Below are 21,978 nucleotides of genomic sequence, written 5' to 3' on the forward strand. Positions count from 1 at the left end.
TTGTATTCTCATGGGAAGAGCAGAAGTTCCATTATTTTGCCTACCTGTATTTGACAGGCAGTCTGGATGTGGTAGATTGTGTAAAAGGCCTCCTCCACTGATTCTCCCAAGGCCACGATACCATGATTCCTCAATACCAACACCTGCATAATAATACATTAGGGTCATACAAATCTCACACAGTGGTCATATGTGATACAAAAATATTTCCACAAGAGCATTTTTAACCTTTTAAACATTTAAGGCACACTTAAAAATGTATGAAAGTCACTGTATTAGACAGCAAAATCTCAAACCAAGTGGCATTTATAGTATTCAAAGGAAAGATAGCTCAAGCACATTTTTCAACAAGCAAAACATTTCACAACTTTTTTGTTTGTTTGTTAGGTTTGGGGGCCACTGTAGAAGATCAAATCTAAAGGTAAGTTGATCAGATGGCGCCACTGGTCATTTATAAAAAAAAATGTGGTAGTGTTACAATTCCTATTCTAATGTGTAAAACAGGAACATTTAAAAAGTCTCTTTATGATCTAACCTTGCATGTTGGTCCTAGGCTCTTCTGGAGCTCGACTCTGTCCTCTTCCTCCTTCATCACTCCGTTATAGTCGTAATAAGCTACCTCACCCACCAGCAAAGCCTCATGGGATAGAGGTAGTAGGCCACATTTCATGGCTGATACCTACATGAATGATTAATCATGGTGAGTTATAGGAGTTGATCAGTGCTGGAACAATAAAATGTTTGCATTATTGTAAAAGATTAATGAAAGAATGCAGTATGAAAAATTGTCAATTCACAGGTCATTTGAGATAGTGGTTCCATTTCAGTTTCCTTTATATCTAAAATTCTAAAAATTAGAAACTTTCTGTCTCCTTTTGAATCATGAAATAATAAATATTTTTTGTCATAATTTGACAGAGTGCACTAAATAAATAAATCGTATTCACTATCGATTTAACACAATATAACGTGTTAATTAGCAATCATTTATATGAAAAAATAACTCATTAAAAATGTTATGCAATGAATCATGCCCCTGACACGTATGGACATTTTTGAAACTGAAAGTTTGAAGCTACATTTGATTTGACACAGTGCCCTAAAAACATGTAATTTATGGCTAGAGATGCTGAAATCTAGTGAGACCTGCTGCAACTAGGGATTCTCCAATACCATTTTTTCTCTCCCGATTTGATTCTGATTATCTGAACTCTCAATATCGGCTGATACCAATCCGATACCATTGTTTTTTTAATCAGTTTAGAATATCTATACCTTGCTGTTTGGAACTAATTGAGGGTACTCTTTTATATATTAAGAAACAAAAACATCTAATAACACATTATTTTATTATAAAATAGAGAAAACATAAAACTATTACATACAAATGTGTAGCCTATGAAGAAAAACTTTGTTATTAAATAGTCTACTGAATAATGCAGCAGCAAAATTAACAGTAAGACCAATGAAAGTCTTCAGGAGAAAAGAAGCAAGTTCTCTTTACACATTTATTCAACTTGTATCTGAACCTCTTTTTATGTTCACTTTAGTTGTAATAAGATAACAGTTCACTTTTCAATCACACAATTTTGTTTTTGTTTTGGAAATTGTAATTTAATAATAATAAAATTAAAATAATAATTGTTATTAGTAATGATGATAATAACAATAACAATAATTACAACAACAATATTAATAATAAATATTAATAATTAATTTGATTATACAATAGTAATTTATTTCAGTTGTAATTTGTTAACTGTAAAACCCTGGGGCTTTTATTTTGACAGAACACTCCAGGAAGATGGTGAACTGCAAGTTCAAAATCTGGTAAATTGCCCCTTTGGATCCGATCTCAATGCATGTTACAAGTTAACTTATCTATCGAGCATCTACGTCTGAGATGTAATTTGTGTAGAGTGCTTATATATCGCTTGCCACTCTAAGAGCTAAAAACAGCAGCTCTTCATCAGCCTGCGTGTGCTATGTGTAACACAACAGAACAGTGCTAGTATACTGAAGTGCATTGCGCATACAGACTATATATTTATTTATTAAATGCAGCGTTTTGAGATTCACGAAGCTATTGTATGTATTCAAGAGGCTTAAAAGCAAACATGCATGAGTCTTATGGACCAATTTAATGGTGCCTTTATGTTTTTTTTATGCCATTTTTGGAACTTGACTATGACAATGACTAACACACAGTATCGGATTTGTATCGGGCTTGTCGGACCGATACCTAATCTGGTTAAAAATGTCAATGTATTGGATTGGTGCATCCCTAGCTGCAACTAAAGTGAGACGCTCCAGAAGTGTCCACCTGACGTATGAGTAGATAGGCCAACAATTACAAATAGCACCAACAATATTTTGACTTCTAAAGCCACCTTTTGGATTGTCTAAATGCCATAATGTATGTATATGATGTAATGTATTTGAATTATCTGAATTACTGTATAATATTTATTATATATTACATTCAATTTTAATTATTATACATTGAATTATCTTTATTTGTTGGTCTTTCACAATAAATATGTATTTATGCGTATAATTGTGGTTAATTGGATTAATTAATCAGCACATGTAATAAATTCGATTCAAATTTTTTATTGATTAACAGCCCTAATAAATACAGTAAATAAATAAATGTTAGTCCTTTATGTGCTTCACAATTTAGAGAAATAAATATTATGCATAAATAGTCTATAATTAAGTTTTTTGTTTAATATTACTTTTAATATTTAACCGAAATATTATTTCATTTCAAAATTCATGGCATCAGGGCAGACTTTGCATAAAACAATCACTTTCCCCTCTACTGAAAGTTTGCTGTTTCAGCAATGTTGATTTATCTTGCGAGGTGACATACTGCAGCTGTGGCTGGAGTGTGGAGGTGCAGGAGACAGCGGACGTCTGGTCGTGCTGAGTAGATTGCAGAATGCAGACTGAATGCAAGTATATCGACTCCCAGAATAGTGCTGCCTTTCTCTACCACCTCACCGAGAATGTTCACCTTCACCTGGATATTACAGAGAGCACATGCTGTAGTAAAGCCACTGCATAATTTATTCTCCTTCTAGTATCCACTCCACTCATTTTAATTATAAATTCCCTCTCAAATTAGCTACATTTATCATTGTGATGTTACAATATAAAGAATACATTTTAAAATACTCCTTTAACTCTTGAAGGTGCTGTAAGTGATTTTTTTCATGGAAAGGTATGGAAAAAATGTTCCTACTCCCTGAAAGATATTAATTAAATAAGTGTCTGGTGACAGCTCTAGACTCAGCAAACAGCAAACAAAAATGTGTCTGCGGACCACGGACAATAACGCTTTCTGCCTGTCAATCATTTTGCAAGTTCTCGTAGTATTGTAGCTGCAGCAAATTATTGAGGCATAATGCATTTTTATGCCATGTTGCTCATAACAGTTGTCAGTTGAGGGCGATATTTTGCATCTGTTGTTTTTACAACCGTTTCTGCTCTCAATAAAGCTCATTTTGGAGTTTGGGGTTTTGGAAAGGGGGTCATGGCTAATCCAATGGCTCAGTCTCGTGGAAGTAGAACGGCTAAAATTGCTTTCAGCACCTTTAAGTGTAGTCTGCCAAAACTGAACAGCATTGTTACATATTTGATGCATTACAAGATCACTGAGAGATGTTGAGTCACGTGATGCCATGCAAGGTTCAGACGTGTGAACGGTGAGCTCTGCGCACTTTGCTAGTTTTAATACTTTTTATTTCATAAACTGGTGAGATTCGTTACACCCTGTTCCTTAACTGTTCTAGGAAGACAATATGTCAAAGAATTCAAAATCCTTGGGTTCTGGAGACAGGCCCGAGCAGGCCACAAGCCTAGGAGCCGATTTTGCCAGAGAAGTAAGGGAAATTCGGCGAGAATTGTTGAACATGTCGGCAATGCTGACGAAGGTCGTTGTTGATTTGGAGGATATTGCTGTAATACGTCAATCGATCACTGCCATGGAGACTAAATTCACTGAGGTGGTTACAAGAGTGGGGGATGTTGAGAAACGGATCGCTTACCTGGAGTCATCGGAGAGTGAATTAGCTGCTAATCCGCTAGCGATGGTGGATTTGGAGACGTTGGAGGATACAGAAAACCGTAGTCGGCGGAATAACGTCCGTACTGTTGGAATTCCTGAGGCTGAAGAAGGTCGGGATATGGTGAAATTCCTGGACGGGCTCTTTCCGAGTCTGCTTGAAATAACAGGCCATAAGTTGGAAATTGAGCGAACTCACAGGGTTCCGGCTCAGCGATCCGCTAAAGGAAACAGGCCCCGATCAATTCTGGCCACATTTCTGAGATCATCCGATAAAGATCTCGTGTTTCGCGAAGCGAGGAGTAAAAGAAGGCTTTCTTGGAAGAACCACAGCATTTTCTTTTTCCCAGACTTTCCCAGAAGAGAGAAATGTGATCGATTCAAGGAATGCAAGAAACTCTTACATCAATGGAAGGTCGCTTTTGCACTGATGTTCCCGGCCAAATTGAGAATAGATGCCAAGGATGGCCGCAAAATATTTACATGTCCCCAGCAAGCAATGTCCTTCATAAAGTCAATGGACTGAGTAAGTTATTTTGTGGTACTCATGTTGCAGCCAAGTGGACCGACTCACTGAACATTCACTTGACCGTCCGAGGAAACTTGAGCGCCTTTTTTGTTTCTTTTTGTGCTGGTTCCGCCTAGCGGCTGGAGTTTGTTTTGTGTAGTAACACTCCTTCGGGACAGTGTTGTGGATGAATCTGCACGTTCTTTGTGCTTATGCCTCCTATTGGTTGGAGTTTGTTTTGTGAAGTATTTCTTGCAAGACATTGGAGTGATTAGGTCATTTATTGCACTCATGTAGCAGCCGAATGGGCCGGCTCACTGAACATTCGTTTGACTGTCCAAGAAAACTGAACGGCTTTTTTTTTTGTGTGTGCGCGCTGGTTCCGCTAGTGGCTGGAGTTTGTTTTGTAGAGGAAAACAACTTCATGACAGTTATGTGGATGAATCTACACATTCTTTGTGTTTATTCCGCCTATTGGCTGGAGTTTGTTTTATAGATTATTTTCTGTTGTGTAATTCTGTCTCACAAAATTTGTATAGAAACACTAGACTTGAGCAATCCGACAGCAAAGTTGTCATGGGGGCTGTCGTAGACGTACATGGACTGTTTGAGTTTAGAGGGATGGACGCCAGTTGGCGCTGTCGTGCGCGGGGCACACGTTTTTCTTTGTTTGTTGTTTGGTTTGGGGGGGAAGTTTAAGGTTTGATTGTTGCACTAATGTTGGAATGTGGTCTTTATAATGTTATTTTTGACAGTCTATTTTTTCTAATATGTCAAAATGTCGAATTTTAATATAAGTGGATTGCCTCTCTCCACGTGGAATGTGAATGGGTTGGGGCACCCCATAAAAAGGAAGGTTATTTCTCTTCTTAAACATAATAAATATGATATAGTGTTTCTTCAAGAAATGCATCTTTCCCCGCAGGAAGCTGAAAATTTTGGGAAGATATGGGGTGTACATGTTTTCTTTAGTGCTGGCTGAAGTAAGAGCAGGGGAGTTATTACACTGATAAGTAAGCATCTACAATTCAAATGTCTCAAACAGATTAAAGATAAATTAGGAAGAGTCATTATTGTTTTAGCAGAAATTCAGGAGCAAAGTTTTATTTTGGCTAATATTTATGCACCTAACGCTGATGATCAGGGCTTTTTTATAGATCTTGAAGGGATGTTGCAAGCCGCTAGCACCCCTCATGATATAATATTGGAAGGAGACTTTAATCTTTTGATGGACTCGGTCCTTGATCATAGTGAAGCAAAAGTGTGTAAGCCCCCTAGAGCAACACTGACACTTCAGAGGATGTGTAAAAATCTTGGTCTTACAGATATTTGGAGACTTTTGAACCCTTCTGGTAGGGACTATAAATTTTTTTCATCAGTCCATAAGATTTATTCTAGAATAGATTTTTTTGGTATATCTAAGTCCCTCATTTCATCTGTTGTTGATTGCTCAATTGGAAACATCTTAGTCTCAGATCACGCCTTGGTGAATTTAGAGATGTTGCCACATACAGAGAAAAAGAAATCATATAGTTTTCGCTTTAATGTATCCCTTTTGCAAAATTCTGAATTCCAACAAATGTAAAGGCTGAAATCAATGTTTATATGGAGACCAACTGGTCCTCAGTATCCTCTGTGGGCGTGGTTTGGGAGGCACTTAAGGTGGTTCTTAGGGGTCGGATCAAACAGTATGCCTCATTCACCAAAAAATCCAAAGCACGAGAACTCGTGGAGTTGGAAGAGAATATTAAAAGTGCAGAGGCAGAGCTGAAGCGCCGAATGTCATCTGATGGCCTCAGAGAATTGACCCGATTGAAATACAGATATAATACTATTTTGTCACGGAAGGTGTTGTTTTGGCTATTCAGGGTAAGACAGTCATACTTTGAGTCGGGGGACAAGGCAGGAAAACTTCTGGCTAGATATATAAAACAGAGTCTTTTTCTACCATTCCTTCTGTGAAATCTGCTGGTGGTGAAATATTTACCTCGGCCATTGATATTAATAATGCTTCTAAAGAATTCTATCTTGATCTCTACAGTTCCATGTCTTTGTCTACTGATGAAGATATTAGAAACTTTGTGGAACCTTTAGAACTCCCTAAACTGATGACTGAGCAAAAACATTCTCTTGATTCTGAGATAAACTTGGAGGAGCTTGGCGAGGTAATTAAGGCCTTGCCTACAGGCAAAACTCCAGGGCCAGACTGCTTTGCTGCTGAATGTTTTAGATCTTATGCTACAGAACTGGCTCCACTTTGTTAGCGGTTGATACGGAATCATTAAAGAATGGAAAGCTTCCGCCAACCATGACACAAGCCCAGATCAGTCTGATTCTTAAAAAGGACAAAGATCCAAGCGAGTGTAAGAGTTACCGTCCAATTTCCCTGATCCAGCTAGACTTAAAAATATTGGAATGTTCGGGGGGAGGGGCTTAATGTATATAATTTGATTCCGTATTTTATTTATTTTATGAATGGAATCAATACAAATTGTTCAAAAAATTAAATAAAAAAATCACAGAGATGTTTGCTTTCATACAAGTATATACACAGACACAACAGTATTTACTTTATGAATACATACGCAACAGAAATATTTTTCATGAATAACAATTTGCAATGTCTTATTTTTGCAACGAATGTGCAATACGTGTCCAGGAAAATACTGAACACAATAAATCTTTTATCCTTATCAGCAAATAACACTCACAGTCTCACACTGTGATGACACTGCTTTTTCCATTGATCTTCATTTAAATGCTTTTGCCCACACAACACTACCATCAGGGGTCATCTTATAGGAAAAGAGGAACCAGTTTGTAAATATAAAGTGTAAAATCTCACCAGACTGGATGCAGTCACCTCCCCACAGACCAGACCAATTGGCAGCACCAGGAAATGTTCCTGCTCTTTACTAACACGCATCTGCAGAGAAATAGTAGTAGTAGTTGTTTAGCAGACTCATTTTTCCAAAGTGACTTACAATACACTTTTTAACCTTGTGAATCGATATACAGCTTTACAGACAGAGACGGGTATAAGGGTTGTGTTTGCTTACTGTGAGGCATGTGTTGGCGAGCTGGGCCCAGCCGTACAGATCCACCAGTCGGTGTACACTAGCCAGCTTACAGCGCATCAGTCTCTCACCCTTCACCATTGAGCTTGGCTCCCATCCATACAGGTCGTTAATGGGGGTTACCATGTTAACAGCTGTACAGGCATGAGGAACAACAAAAACAGAGCTAAGTGTGTCAATAAATGTCTTCATCATGAAGTAAAAGAGCATCAATAGTTCAGTTTGACAGACATCTGATCAATTTTAGCTCAAAAAGCCTTCAGAGTGAATCAGCTCACAGCTCAAATGCTCAATAGATTTGCACAAGGATATTTAGAAAGCACAACTGAATTAAATTCATAACTAAAATGTGATTGAAGAAACTGACACTTAACTTATAGAACTGCTCTATAATAGTTTTATCGGACAAATCACAGCCATGCTGATTCAGTACAACTTCAGTACTTCAGAACAAATTCAGTACATTTGATAGTGTGATACTGCTTTGAAAATGAAAACTGTTGTATCACATGTAAGTTGCATCATAAAGGGATAGTTCACGCCAAAAATGGAAATTCTGTTATCATTTACTCACTCTTACTTTGTTCCAAACCTGTATGGCTTTCTTTCTTACAGTGGAACACAAAAGGTATTAGACAAAAAGACCTCAGTCACCATTCACCTTTACTGTATGGTAAAAAAAGATGCAGTGAAAGTGAATGGTGGCTAATTGGTGTCATTCTCTCTAATATCTGCTTTTGTGTTCCATTGAAGAAAGTCATATGAAAAGTGGTACAAATATAAAGGTAAGTAAATGGTGACAGAATTGTAATTTTTGGGTGTACTATCCCTTTAAGTACATTCTCACAGGTGAAAAAATATGAATAATTTACCAAAGACGAACTGCTGAACATTCGACAGCATATACCAGTCAATCTTTTCCCGGATTTTGAATATTCGGACATTTTGTTTGACATTTTAATCGGAGGTGCAGCTGTGTTGTTTAAACGCGCTATGAGACGCAGGCGAGGGAGACGAGCAGGCGCGCTGGTCAGGCTCCGTCGGCGGGGCTTTCGAACAGCACTGCCGAGCATTCATCTTGCGAATCTCCACTCTCTTCCTACAAAATGGACGAACTACATCTCCTCACCCACACAAACAAGGACTTTTCAACCTCTGCTGCCTTGTGCTTCACAGAAACCTGGCTGAGTGAAGCTATTCCGGACAGCGCTTTACATCTGCCGGGCTTTCAGCTGTTCAGAGTCTTTGATCGCATCGCAGAGTTAACGGGGAAAACGAGAGGCGGTTGAACATGCTTTTATATCAATGAAAGTTGGTGTACAGATGTAACAACATTAAAGAAGATGTGCTGTCCTTATTTGGAAGCACTCTTTATTAACTGTAAGCCTTTCTATTTGCCGCGGGAGTTTTCCTCGTTTATTCTGGTGAGTGTGTATATCGCGCCAAACGCGTGTTTGAACACAGCGCTGCAACAGCTGGCTGATCAAATCACAGACACAGAACAACAATACCCGGACTCAGTTATTATTATTCTTGGGGATTTTAACAAAGCAAACCTCACGTGAACTGCCCAAATACAAACAGCACATTACATGCCCAACCAGAGAAAGAAATATACTGGATCACTGCTACACAACAATAAAGGATGCATATCGCTATGTTCCTAGAGCAGCTTTGGGACTCTCTGATCACTGTCTGGTTCATCTTCTTCCAACCTACAGACAGAAATTAAAATCTGCTAAGCCAGTAGTAAGGACTATAAAGAAATGGACCAACGAAGCAGAGCTGGAACTACAAGCCTGCTTTGACTGCACTGATTGGAGTGTTTTTGAGGCTGCAGCCACAGACCTGGACGAGCTCACAGATACTGTTACATCATATATCAGTTTCTGTGAGGATATGTGCATTCCTATTAGGACTTATTTAACATTTAACAATGACAAACCTTGGTTTACAGCGGAACTCAGGCAGCTTTGTCAGGCCAAAGAGGATGCTTACAGAGTTGGGGATAAAGTCTTGTACAATCAGGCCAAGAACACACTGAATAAGGGAATCAGAGTGGCTAAAAGAAGATACTCTGAGAAGCTGAAAACGACCCTGCAGCAGTGTGGAGTGGCATGAAACAACTTACGAATTTCAGGACTCCTACCCCCAACCCTGTAGGGAACCAACAACTGGCTGACGACCTTAACGTGTTCTACTGCAGATTTGAAAGGCCCAATCTCACACCCCACACCCACTCTGACATTCACTTCACACAAACACCTCTTGCAACCCCCCTCCTCCCCCCTCCTACTACTCAACCTGCACTTAAGACCTGTGAAGATGATGTGAGCCGCGTCTTTCGAAAACAAAGGATAAGGAAAGCACAGGGCCCAGATGGCGTTTCACTTGCATGTCGTAGATCCTGTGCTAACCAGCTGGCCCCCATCTTCACACAGATCTTCAATAAATCACTGGAGCAGTGTGAAGTCCCATGCTGCTTCAAATGTTCCACTATCATCCCCATCCCAAAGAAACCAAAAATCACAGGACTTAATGATTACAGACCTGTCGCCCTGACGTCTGTGGTCATGAAGTCATTTGAGAGACTAGTGTTGGCCCACCTGAAGGACATCACTGGACCCTTTCTAGATCCCCTTTAATTTGCTTATCGAGCAAACAGGTCTGTGGATGATGCAGTCAACATGGGATTGCATCATATCCTGCAACATCTGGACAGACCAGGGACATATGCAAGGATTCTTTTTGTGGACTTCAGTTTGGCTTTCAACACCATCATCCCAGCTATTCTCCGGACTAAATTACACCAACTCTCTGTTCCCACGTCTATCTGTCAGTGGATTACCAGCTTTCTGACAGACAGGCAGCAGCTTGTGAGACAGGGGAAATTCACTTCCAGCACCTGTACAATCAGCACTGGTGCCCCCCAGGGATGTGTGCTCTCCCCACTACTCTTCTCCCTCTACACCAACGACTGCATCGCTAAGGACCTCTCTATCAAGCTCCTGAAGTTTGCAGACGACACCACTGTCATCGACCTCATCTGAGATGACGATGTGTCTGCATACAGAAGGGAGGTTAAACAGCTGGCTGTCTGGTGCAGTCAAAACAACCTGGAGCTGAACACGCTCAAAACAGTGGAGATGATTGTGGACTTTAGGAGGAACACCCCAACACTGACCCCCCTCACCATTCTAAACAGCACTGTGGCAGCAGTGGAGTCATTCAGGTTCCTGGGCACTACCATCTCACAGGACCTGAAGTGGGAGACCCACATTGTCTCCATTATGAAAAAGGCCCAGCAGAGGTTGTACTTCCTTCGCCAGTTGAGGAAGCTCAACCTGCCACAGGCGCTGCTGATACAGTTCTACTCAGCGGTCATTGAGTCTGTCCTCTGCACTTCAATAACTGTCTGGTTTGGTTCAGCTACGAAATCAGACATCAGAAGACTACGAAGGACAGTTCGGACTGCTGAGAGGATTATTGGTTGCCCCCTACCCCCCCCCCCTTCAAGAACTATACACTTCCAGAGTGAGGAAAAAGGCTGGAAAAATCACTCTAGACCCCACTCACCCTGCCCACTACCTTTTTGAACTGTTGCCTTCTGGCCGACGCTTCAGAGCTCTGAGCACCAGAACCGTCAGGCAGAGGAACAGTTTTTTCCCCGCAGGTTATCCATCTCATGAACAGTTAAATTGCCCCATTGAGCAATAATTAATGTGCAATATACAGCTTAATCTTTTTATATTATCACATAACACATCCTACCTCTTCTGCCATTACATTCCCTTGCACTGTACATAACCGATTTGTATTTAGATTTGCACTACGTATGTGTATGTATGTATGTATATATTCATATATGTGTATATGTATATGTATGTGTGTATGTGTGTGTGTATATGTATCAGAATCAGAATGAGCTTTATTGCCAAGTATGCTTACACATACAAGGAATTTGTCTTGGTGACAGGAGCTTCCTGTGTACAACAATACAAAAACAATACAAAAACAGCAGCAAGACATAGATAATAATAAAAAATAAAAAATAATTATACACATACGTACAGACACACACATACACAGGTATGTATGTATATATATATGTATATATGTGTGTATATTTTATATATATATATATATATATATATATATAAAAATGTGTGTGTGTGTGTATATGTATGTGTATATGTATGTGTATATGTATGTATATGTGTATGTATGTGTGTATATGTGTGTGTGTATATATATATATATATATATATATATATATATATATATATATTGTCTATTGTGTATTCTATATATACTTTTTTCTTTTCAATATTCATCTATTTTTTTATTCAATTTTAATTATTTTTTTAAAGTCTTGTTGCTGTTTTTGTATTGTTGTGTACTGGAAGCTCCTGTCACCAAGACAAATTCCTTGTATGTGTAAGCATACTTGGCAATAAAGCTCATTCTGATTCTGATTCTGATAATAGTGTATAATCGTGTAGCGAAAATTAAAGTAATAGTTCACCCAAAAATAAAAATTCATAATTTACTCACCCTCATGCAATCCCAGATGTGTATGACTTTTTTTATTCTGTTGAACACAAAGATTTTAGAAGAATATTTCAGTTCTCTCAATGCAAGTGAATGGGTACCAAAAATCTGAAGCTCAAAAAGCACAAAAAGGCAGCATAAAAGTAGTCCATAAGACTCCATGTCTTCAGAAGCAATATGATTGGTGGGGGTGAGAAACAGATCAATATTTAGGTCCTTTTTTACTATAAATTCTCCTCCCTACCCAGCAGGTGGCGATATGCACAAAGAATGTGAATCACCAAAAAAAAAAAAAAAAAAACAATGTGGAAGTGAAAGTGGAGATATAGTAAAAAAGGAATATTGATCTGTGTCTCACCCACAACTATCATATCTCTTCTGAAGATTAAATCACTTGAGAATTAAATTACTTTTATGCTGTCTTTATGTGCTTTTTGTACCTTCAAAGTTCTGGGCCTCCATTCACTTGTGTTGTATGGACCTACAGAGCTGAAATATTCTTCTAAAAATCTTTATTTTTGGTGAACTATCCCTTTAAACTCTATATAGATTAATAACCAAAGAAAATATGCATTTATGTGAACTGTGAACTGTAAATGCAATTTCTGAGTATGACAAAAAAGCACTTTGGTGGTATCAGATAGCAATTCCATATCATTATCAGTACTTTGTTAGAGTTTTGTGCAAAGCATACATGGACAAAACATACATAAGTAAGAGTATGACAATTCATATGTCGAGTGATTTGTATTTGGACTAAGATACAAGGTTTGAGATTTTTGCATTGTGTGTTTAAGTGTTACGTACTGGATTGAGTGACAGGCAGAGCGGCTGGAGATCCGTGAGTTGCCATGAAGTCAGCGATCTGTCTAAGAGCCCACAGACTGGAGGAACTTCCTTCTTTCTTCATCTGCTCCTGAATCAACACATCTAGCTCCTCTCTAAACGACTGCAGCACACAAAGACACACACAATCAAATGCAAATATTCAGCAACACAATGCACTTGAACAAACAAAGAATGTATGTAAGGAAAGTGTATATTTTTATGGTAATACATTACAATAAGGTTGTGTTCATTAACATAATTTCTGTAACTACATTAGTTAACATGAACTAAAAAATAAACAAAACGTTAACAGCACTTTTTAATCCTGGTTAATGTTAATTACATCATAATACTATTACATATTAACATTAAAAGACATTTTGAATAACAATTATTCTATACAGTCTCTCAATTAATATTATATAATAAAACCTACATGTATAATAAATATACAAGAATAAGGAGCTGTTGCATGTAGTTTAAGATGGAGTATAGCATAGTTACATTGCAGGGAAATGCAGTCACTGCTTGAAATTTAATGTCAACCACCCGCATATTTAACAGTCAAAGAAATAGCATATATAAGCAAATGCCAGTGCAGCAGACATACACACTGCAGATGAAGCAATACATTTGTGAATGTACAAAATCATAAGACGTCCTCATACACAATGTTCATATCTTCATTTCTTTCCATCATACAGTCCAACTTTCCCTCCATTCTGAGCATGTTTTATTGTTTTGCACTTAAAACTCCAGATTTATCTGTTTTCTCTTCCCTAAACACTTTCTTTCTTTCTTTCTTTCTCTCTCTCTCTCTCTCTCTGTCAGTGGTGATTCAGGACAGATTATATCTCAGCTGTGGAGATAATCATATCTGTGAGACCCTAATGAGGGGGAAGGGGAGAGAGGACATTGGGATTGAAAGCAGGACATTCAAGGGTGGACAGAGGAATAAAAGGGGGCAAATAAATACAGGTCCTCTGCAGACAGGAGATATACCATTTCCCATGACCTTTTTGAAGGTTTATTGTAGATGAATGCCCATTTACTTACACAAGCACATTATCACACCATTCTTAATGGACCGTAACAGTAGGGTTTTGAAAGTAAAAATCTTAATTTCTTCAATAGAGACATTTATTTTGAGTTATGATTTCAACTTAATTTTTTTTAAAACCTAGTGAAGAACTACACTAACCATAATCCTGAAGAGAAATCCACCAATCAGAGAAGTCATTACTATGGAAACGGAAATAAGGCCCAATCCCATAATGTATTGCGAGTTACATAATCGTGTCAGTCTTCCTACGGTCTCAAACTACAAATAATTTTTCATATTTGGGAATAAAGTAAATTAAATATCTAGTTAAAATATATTGTTTTTAGTAGTGCTGTCAGTCGATTAATGTTAATAGTAAAATACTTCTTTTCCTATCAAAATGCATTTATTTCCATTTTAGGAAAGAACACAAAACTATATGTAACAATAGAATGCTTTATTAACAATTTCCAAACAAAGCCTTACACAGTATAAAGATAGAAATGTAATAAAATAGCACAAATTGAAGTAATATTAAAGGAATAGTTCACCCAAAAATGAAAATTTGCTGATATTTACTAAGATTTTTAGGAAAGTATCCCATGTTTTTAGCTTCATCCAATGCAAGTGAATGGACACCAATTTTTGACGGTCCAAAAAGCACACTTAGTCAGCATCAAAGTAATTCAAACGACTCCAGTCGATTAAGTAATGTCTTCTGAAGTTAATCGATACGTTTGTGTGAAAAACAAATCACTAATTAAAACGTTTTTAACTTTAAATTGGCGCTTCCGTCAGCTCTCTATAGCTGTTTGAATTGACCTAACTCTCGCGTGAAGCACGTTCCTCTGTGGTAAACAGAGCGTAACTTCTGAATTCTGACATCACACGACAGCGACGTGAGGCATTCAGAGTTTACAGGAAGCAATATTTTAAAGTTAAAGTTTTAATTAGCAATTAGTTTTTCACACAAACGTATCAGTTCACTTCAGAAGACATTACTTGCTCGGCGGGAGTCGTGTGGTTTACTTTGATGCTGACTAAGTGTGCTTTTTGGACCATCAAAAATTGGTGTCCATTCACTTGCATTGGATGAAGCTAAAAACCTGGGATACTTTCCTAAAAATCTTAAATCCTGTTCTGATGAAGAAAGAAGGTCATATATAGCTTGGATGGCCTGAAGGTGAGTAAATTATCAGCAAACTTTCATTTTTTGGTGAACTATTCCTTTAAACGTTTTCCAAAGTCTAAGTGGGATGTTGACTAATTTAAAGAACTAGTCTCCCCATAGCTTACATTTTCATTGCAATGGGCATTAAATCTCTTAAACTCTCATCCTCCACAATATAAATCTGCCAGTACACTGTGGCTATCTGCTTTCCTACAGCAGTCGTAAAGCCATGATTCACGTCAGAAAGTCAACGCTAGCGTCAAGTACCGCTTTGAACTCCACATGAAAAGCGCTTGCAGATAAAAATGTCTCATTCTGTGTTTTGGTGATAGTTAAGACTTGTCGTGCTTCTGTAGTAATTAAAATGCACCATATATAGGCTGAAAAATACTTGATTTCCATCACAAATCCCATCTGGACTTGTTTTATACAACAAATAGCGTTAAGAGGTCCTTTCTCCATTTTATCACTGACACTGAATCACTACTTTGTGTGTTTGTGGTGTGTCCGACAGTGTAATGGCTCCAGGGGGACACATTGCAAAGGTTCTGTCCTTCCAACCAGTGTTTATGCTCGTTTATGCAGTATTAACACTAAATGCATTAATTGCAAAGAAAAATGTATGTGTTTTTCATTAATTGCATGTGTTAATTCTGACAGTTCTAGTATTTAGATGACTATAATATGATGTGACAAAGTCTATAAGCCAATCGTTTTACATTTTATTATAATTTTTATAGTTTTTGTTTTGTTTTTTATCACATCTTTTGTGATGCTTCATGGTATATGTAGTTCATTGCCTCATAAAAGACGTTAAGTATACAGTCTTGTAACTTTGTCTTTTTTTTTGGCGATTTTCATGTATTTACTGTATTTTTTTGGCTTCGGATCAAATGTTGTAATGTTGTGATTCATCTCAGAGCTGATTGGTTTGGTTCCAGGCTTACAACTCTTTGCTGTGGAATGTTTTGAAACACCTATGGAGAAAAATAATGAGAACATTTATGGAACCAAGGCTGCTAGAAAAGTGGGCAGACAATGTTGCGCTCCATTAGCCCATAGAGCTATAAACACAAACCTGAATCATGACTGCATTCAAATATTTGGGCTTCACTCATGACAGAACTGTATGTCTTATTACTCACAGGGCTTTGCAGGAGACTGGATACACGTTTCTTGAGGCTGCTGGATGGCGTTGACTGCTGGGGAGACTGGACCAGTTCCGACTCCTGACACTCCCCATCTACTGGACTATGCTGGACCGGAGTCCCTTTAGGGGTGGGAGAGTTACTCATTTTCTTTTTCCCAGTGTATCAGAGAGGAAAGGAAAGAAAAACGAGCTAAATAGAAAGGATAGGCAAAGCAGGGTCAGGTGAGAGAGCTGGAAGGGGGCGGGCAAAAAGAAGAGAATTGCAGATTAGTCAGTTGTAATATGGAGTAATGTTACAGACAGATCCAAACACACATAGTGAAAAGGATTCTCTAATAAATATGTGCACTTGAGGACATTCAGTCATTTTCAAACAAACAAGTATGAATTCACATAGGCAGTCCTGCATATACTAGATAAGGATTTGTGCACACCACACCCAAAGTCACGTGGTAGGCTGCACTAACTATAACATATATCCAAACACACAGTGTTAGTAGTGCAATATGTAGTGCACAGCCAGAAAATAAATACTTACATTAGTAAAAGCAATCGATTTGTTTGCATGTTTAGTCAAGGAAGGTCTATTTATGAAATTACATTTGAACAGCATTTTGTATTGATGACTAGAATGTACAGTAACAGAGTGCAGTTATTACTGTTCAAGGATGTATAACACAGCTGACTGATGACAGAAAATCTTTAAAGATCAAGAGCATGAATATCTTTTTTTCTAAACCTTTCGCTGCCATTCACAATCGTTTATATCATGCAAAATTAAAGCATTGCACCTCACAAAGAAATGTCCAGACCATATTTAACCCCAAAATCAAGCCTATTTTAGGAACATTCATATTTTTGTTGCATTGAGTGTTGCATTGAGTTGCATTCTCATGTACAAAAGTTTCACTCATTACATTATTTTTTTTTTAATTTCAATCAGTATAAATCTAATTTAGTATGATTTATAAATACTTCACACACATACTTTTAAAAGTAATTTCTGTATAATTTTCATGATATACAAATCAATGTAAAATTTTTTGAACTACAGTACTGAAAAGTTGGGGCGGGGATGTAAGTTCCAAAAAAAATGAAAAACAACGTAGTGGTTCTAAAAATAGTTGGTAACACTTTACATTAAGGTTCCATTCGTTAACATTAGTTAATGCATTAGGTATCATGAACAAACAATTAACAATTTAATGTATTTCTTACATCATTTTTTAACCTTTGTTAATGTTAGTTAATAAAAATACTATTGTTCAATGTTAGTTCATGTTAAATCATAGTGTATTAACTAATGTTATTACACAACGGCCTGGAATACTCGATTCTGATTGGTCACTGGCGCCACCTAGCTGTCTGTTATTGCTCTGTAACAACCGCAGCTGCACGTTTCAGACCGCTCATCCGTGGTCTGCGAGCCATCTCCCTCCTGCTTCACATAGCACTCTGCGATCTCTACAAGTAAGCTAATAAAATTATTTAAACTCAAATCAGTGTTTCATGTGCATTTATTTATTTATTTGGCAAGTAGTCTTGTAATAAGATGCATAATAAGCAGTCACACGCACATTAATTAAAAAATGAACAACCAAACTGCAACACAAATCAGAGGTGAGTCAGACGGTCATTTTCACAAAATAAATACCTTGAACCGGAGGTGGATTTTAGCGGTTCAGCCATTTCTTCTCAAATAACATATTTCCATTTAAACTATTTTATTTCCATGTATTTATTTATTTGGTTAATAGCCGTGTAATAAGTGGGACAAATAAAAGTCAGCCAGTTGTTGTCGCACAATAAACCCTGACAGGGTGATCAGGACCCCGACGCGAAGCGAACTGTACATTATCCCTTACTTACAATATACAACTTTTGATTTAAAAATGTATTACTATATGTTGAAATTAACATTTACTAAGATTAATAAATGCTTAATAATACTGTTCATTGTTAGTTCATGTTAACTAATGTTGTTAACTAACATTAACAAATGGAACCTTATTGTAAAAGTGTTACCAAATAGTTTTCATTATCTTTATGTAATATACAGTATAACTTCTTATCGTTTTCTTTTGATTTTGGGGTGAAATATGACCTGAACATATTTTTGACAGGTTTTGAGAGATTTACTCATCATCTAAACTGAATATATCTAAAATTTTGTGCTTCAAAATCTGTCATCTCATCAACATGATAAATGAACAATTTATCTCATATGGATAATCTACGCAATATATAATTTATGTTGCTTTGGTAAATGTATCTTTAATCACCTATTGTATGTGTCATTCAATTAGTTTCAAATTTTGTGGAAAAAGAATTTGTAGAGAGAAAATTATAATCCTTGTGACAAAGTACTCAAGTTGTGTCAACGAGTTAATGCATTGACAGTCACAGCATCTTTGTGTTTGGTAGTCTGGCAGGGTCTCAGGTGCTCTGGGACCCCCACTGAGAGGCCCTCTCTCTGGGGAGCCTGCATAATGTCTGGGGACCCTCTGGATCCAGACAGCATACTGGCGCCGCCCTGCACTACCCTTTGGCTGGGTTTCAAACACAGCTTTTTACTCAAGTGGATCAAATTTAAACAAGTCCCTCTGCTGTAATACAGTGATCAACCCTCAGTTTACCCGTATTCCTGCCTTTAACTCACATCATGTTCCAAACATTCACCACTGTCTTCTGCTACAGCCAGCCTTTGATGTCGTTTTGAGTAGGGCTCTAGAAAGACACTAAAAGACATGTACATGTGCCTGTTACTTATTGATCGGTCTGAAACTGAGCTTTGCAAACCGGATGAGGGCTTTCTCCCTGACTGAGAAATCCTAATGCTTTTATCAAGTGGGGAGATAGAAGGGAATGTATAATGGTAAAAGTAATGCTTGATTGATTTTAGATGAGTATTCTAATTAAGTTAATGTGTGGTTCTGGATGCTTTCACTTCTGCATGATAATGCACTGAGAACTATATTACCCATGAAAAAAAAAAAAAAAAGAAATGTGCTACACATAATCAATGAAGTGCATCTCTATGTGCCTTATGAAAGAATACAAATACAGTTTCTATACAAGTTAAGCCTTTTTGTGTCAATTATACTACACCATATATAGCTGTTATTCTATACTATATTAATTAAATGTATAAGAAAAATTATGCATTTTTCCACACTTTAAAAAAACTAGGTGGTAAGAGAGAATGTTGCACAAACTTTGTTGTGCACAAACTTGTCGTTAGTGTTTTAATGAAAACATTCATTCTTTAACATTACATCAAGAAATTTAAGTTTCATGTCGTATCTAAATGGAGTTTACGTGGCATCTAAATGATGATTAACAATTTGTTACATATTTCTTTATTAAACATCTTATATCCCTTGCTGATTACGTTAAAGGAATGTTCGGATTAAATACAAGTTGTGCTCATGTAAATATTATACATGCTAACATGATTTTAGTGTGGTAAAATCTTTGTTCTAAATGATTTTAAGTAAAACCTGACTTAAATATTGACCGGTTTCTCACTCACACCCATCATATCGCTTCTGAAGACATGGTTTTAACCACTGGAGTCTTATGAATAATTTGTATGCTGCCTTTGTGATTTTCGGAGCTTCAAAAGGTCTGGTCACGATTTAATTGCATTGTATGGACTTACAGCTGAAATATTCTTCTAAAAAAAAATAATAATATTGTGTTCTGCAGAAGAAAGTCACACATCTGGGATGGCATGAAAGTGAGTAAATGATGACAGAATTGTCATTTTTGGGTGAACTGTCCCTTTAAGCTTTTTAAATATTATTTTAGCTTTTTGCAGTTTACTTAAATAGCCATGTGGTGTGATAAAAGTATTTTTTAAAGCTATAGATATTTCATTAAGTTATTAATGAGGTCATGCATGCATAATTATTTACAAATGTTAGCAAATTCCTATAGTAAAAAAATGTTGACTATTTATACTATTAAGATCTGTATTTTCTAACTATTTATTTAGCCTGAGACCATTAAATTGTTCCAATGCCCCTGTTGAAAAAAGTAGGCCTAACTGAAAATGATACATCGTGACAATTGTGGTTTGATTAATTCACAAAAAAATATGCAATGTTTGAAAAGTTAATTAAAATGAACAGGAGTCTGCCAAAACTAATTAACGAGGGTCAGCTTATTAACATGAGTTTTGGGGATTTTTGGATTGCTGGAGATTGAGCAGAAGGGGCTGTGCCGTCCCTCTCTCTAGGGCTCATCATATACCAGGGGGGAAAAACTCACGAGTCACGCCCACTTCTCATACATGGAAAACAACACCTTTTGAACTGCGGTGAAAATGAGAAATACTATCAGCTGGGAATAAAGGCGTCATATTAAGGGGTATAATGAAACCAAAAACGACTAGATAAAGCAGTATTATAAAACGTGTTGTCGCGGTTGTTTTGAGCAAAAAAGCCACAGTCAATGTTCGCGCGGCTGCCTGGCAACAACGCGAGCACCGCTGCAGCATCAGCACCAGCAGCGCGCGGTGGGCCTCCGGGCATCAGTGCCAAGACAAACCCAGACAAATCGAGAAGCCAAGAGTTGTTAAGAAACGCATGTTACTAAGTATCAAATCCATATCAAAATACAGCCCCTTAGAAAAACATGAAATATGAGATGTTTGCTTTTTCTTTGACAAGTCTACATTAAACTCTCAAAACAGCCATCATGGCACTCGTACGCTCATTAACGCTTAAATGAAAACAAGGCCCTAGGGCCTTTGAGTAATTTAAATGAATAAAAAAAAGCATTGAGAGCACATCACATCTATTATAAACTATTTCAGCTAGAGGAATGCAGTCTGGTTCCATTTTCTCCAGTTATTTGTTTCTTACATAGCCTGCTGTTAATGCTATTAAATAATGTTGTAATAGTAAATCTTGTATTAAATTCGTGCAACCATGCAATATCACGACAGGGCAGCATCACAGTTGCAGTACTGGCACTATAAACATGATGGATACGAGGGGTCCGAAATTCCTTCGTTCCCATGTTTGTGCATTATTATGCAAATCTTGGGTCCTTGGAAATCTCAGCAACTATTGACAGAACTCTATGATGAGGGAAAAAAATCATGCACGAGACAGTAAAGGCTTACCTTACAGCAGCATCCTCTCCTCTTTGTCCTTTATGCACGCAGTCACCATATAATACCGCAAGCTAATGTTTAAAAACAGGCGCGTGCACAAGCAATCGCTAATTAGTCTTGTTTTCCGTTGTGAATGGTATTGTTTGGGTCCGTGTTTTCTTAGAGCTCCGCATCCCCTCTGTTTTTTGACGTTTATTGCAGGCTGGACCAGCCCACGACCACGCCTGCCAGATTCATGTCCTCGCGCGTTGCTGTATGGATTCAGCTCCGGTTCGTTTTTAAATGCACATTAAGAGTAGTTTGTTCGCCAGTAGTGTTAAAATACTAGCATATACATGTTAAACGAAAATAGTTGTCACGTTGTACAGTATTGAATAGCGTAGAACTGTCGGTTGACAGATTATTAATTGTGGATGCAGAATGATGCAGCCGCGGATTACTGAAGCGCGCGCCCCTGGCT

At 37.5% G+C, this 21,978-nt stretch overlaps 1 protein-coding gene and 1 long non-coding RNA gene across 10 annotated transcripts in view; one reads left to right on the plus strand and one right to left on the minus strand.

Moving 5' to 3' along the window:
* The window catches only part of LOC127419961 (uncharacterized), a 30,930-nt gene extending 28,075 nt beyond the window's left edge, over window positions 1-2,855 (plus strand). For both annotated transcript variants that reach the window (XR_007893758.1, XR_007893759.1), the window contains exons 2-4: window positions 388-421; window positions 554-700; window positions 1,791-2,855. This is a non-coding gene — a long non-coding RNA (uncharacterized LOC127419961). The remainder of the gene's footprint in view (window positions 1-387; window positions 422-553; window positions 701-1,790) is intronic.
* The window catches only part of LOC127419919 (beta-adducin-like), a 36,904-nt gene extending 14,953 nt beyond the window's left edge, over window positions 1-21,951 (minus strand). For 2 of the 8 annotated variants that reach the window (XR_007893754.1, XR_007893751.1), the window contains exons 1-8: window positions 21,528-21,951; window positions 16,392-16,627; window positions 13,013-13,154; window positions 7,637-7,788; window positions 7,423-7,503; window positions 2,876-3,025; window positions 536-679; window positions 45-143 (exon numbers count right to left, since the gene is read on the minus strand). Coding sequence is in view for 6 of the 8 variants with exons in the window: in XM_051661749.1 (XP_051517709.1) it covers window positions 45-143; window positions 536-679; window positions 2,876-3,025; window positions 7,423-7,503; window positions 7,637-7,788; window positions 13,013-13,154; window positions 16,392-16,541 (918 nt within the window). In the remaining 2 variants the exon portion in view is untranslated. Of the gene's footprint in view, window positions 1-44; window positions 144-535; window positions 680-2,875; window positions 3,026-7,422; window positions 7,504-7,636; window positions 7,789-13,012; window positions 13,155-16,115; window positions 16,224-16,391; window positions 16,628-19,055; window positions 19,135-21,527 lie in introns of those variants that run through there. The other 6 variants (XM_051661756.1, XM_051661779.1, XM_051661749.1 and 3 more) reach the window with 5 other exon arrangements.
* Window positions 21,952-21,978: the final 27 nt, after the last annotated feature.

The sequence above is a fragment of the Myxocyprinus asiaticus genome, chromosome 3, assembly GCF_019703515.2.
Source record: "Myxocyprinus asiaticus isolate MX2 ecotype Aquarium Trade chromosome 3, UBuf_Myxa_2, whole genome shotgun sequence".
NCBI lineage: Eukaryota > Metazoa > Chordata > Actinopteri > Cypriniformes > Catostomidae > Myxocyprinus > Myxocyprinus asiaticus.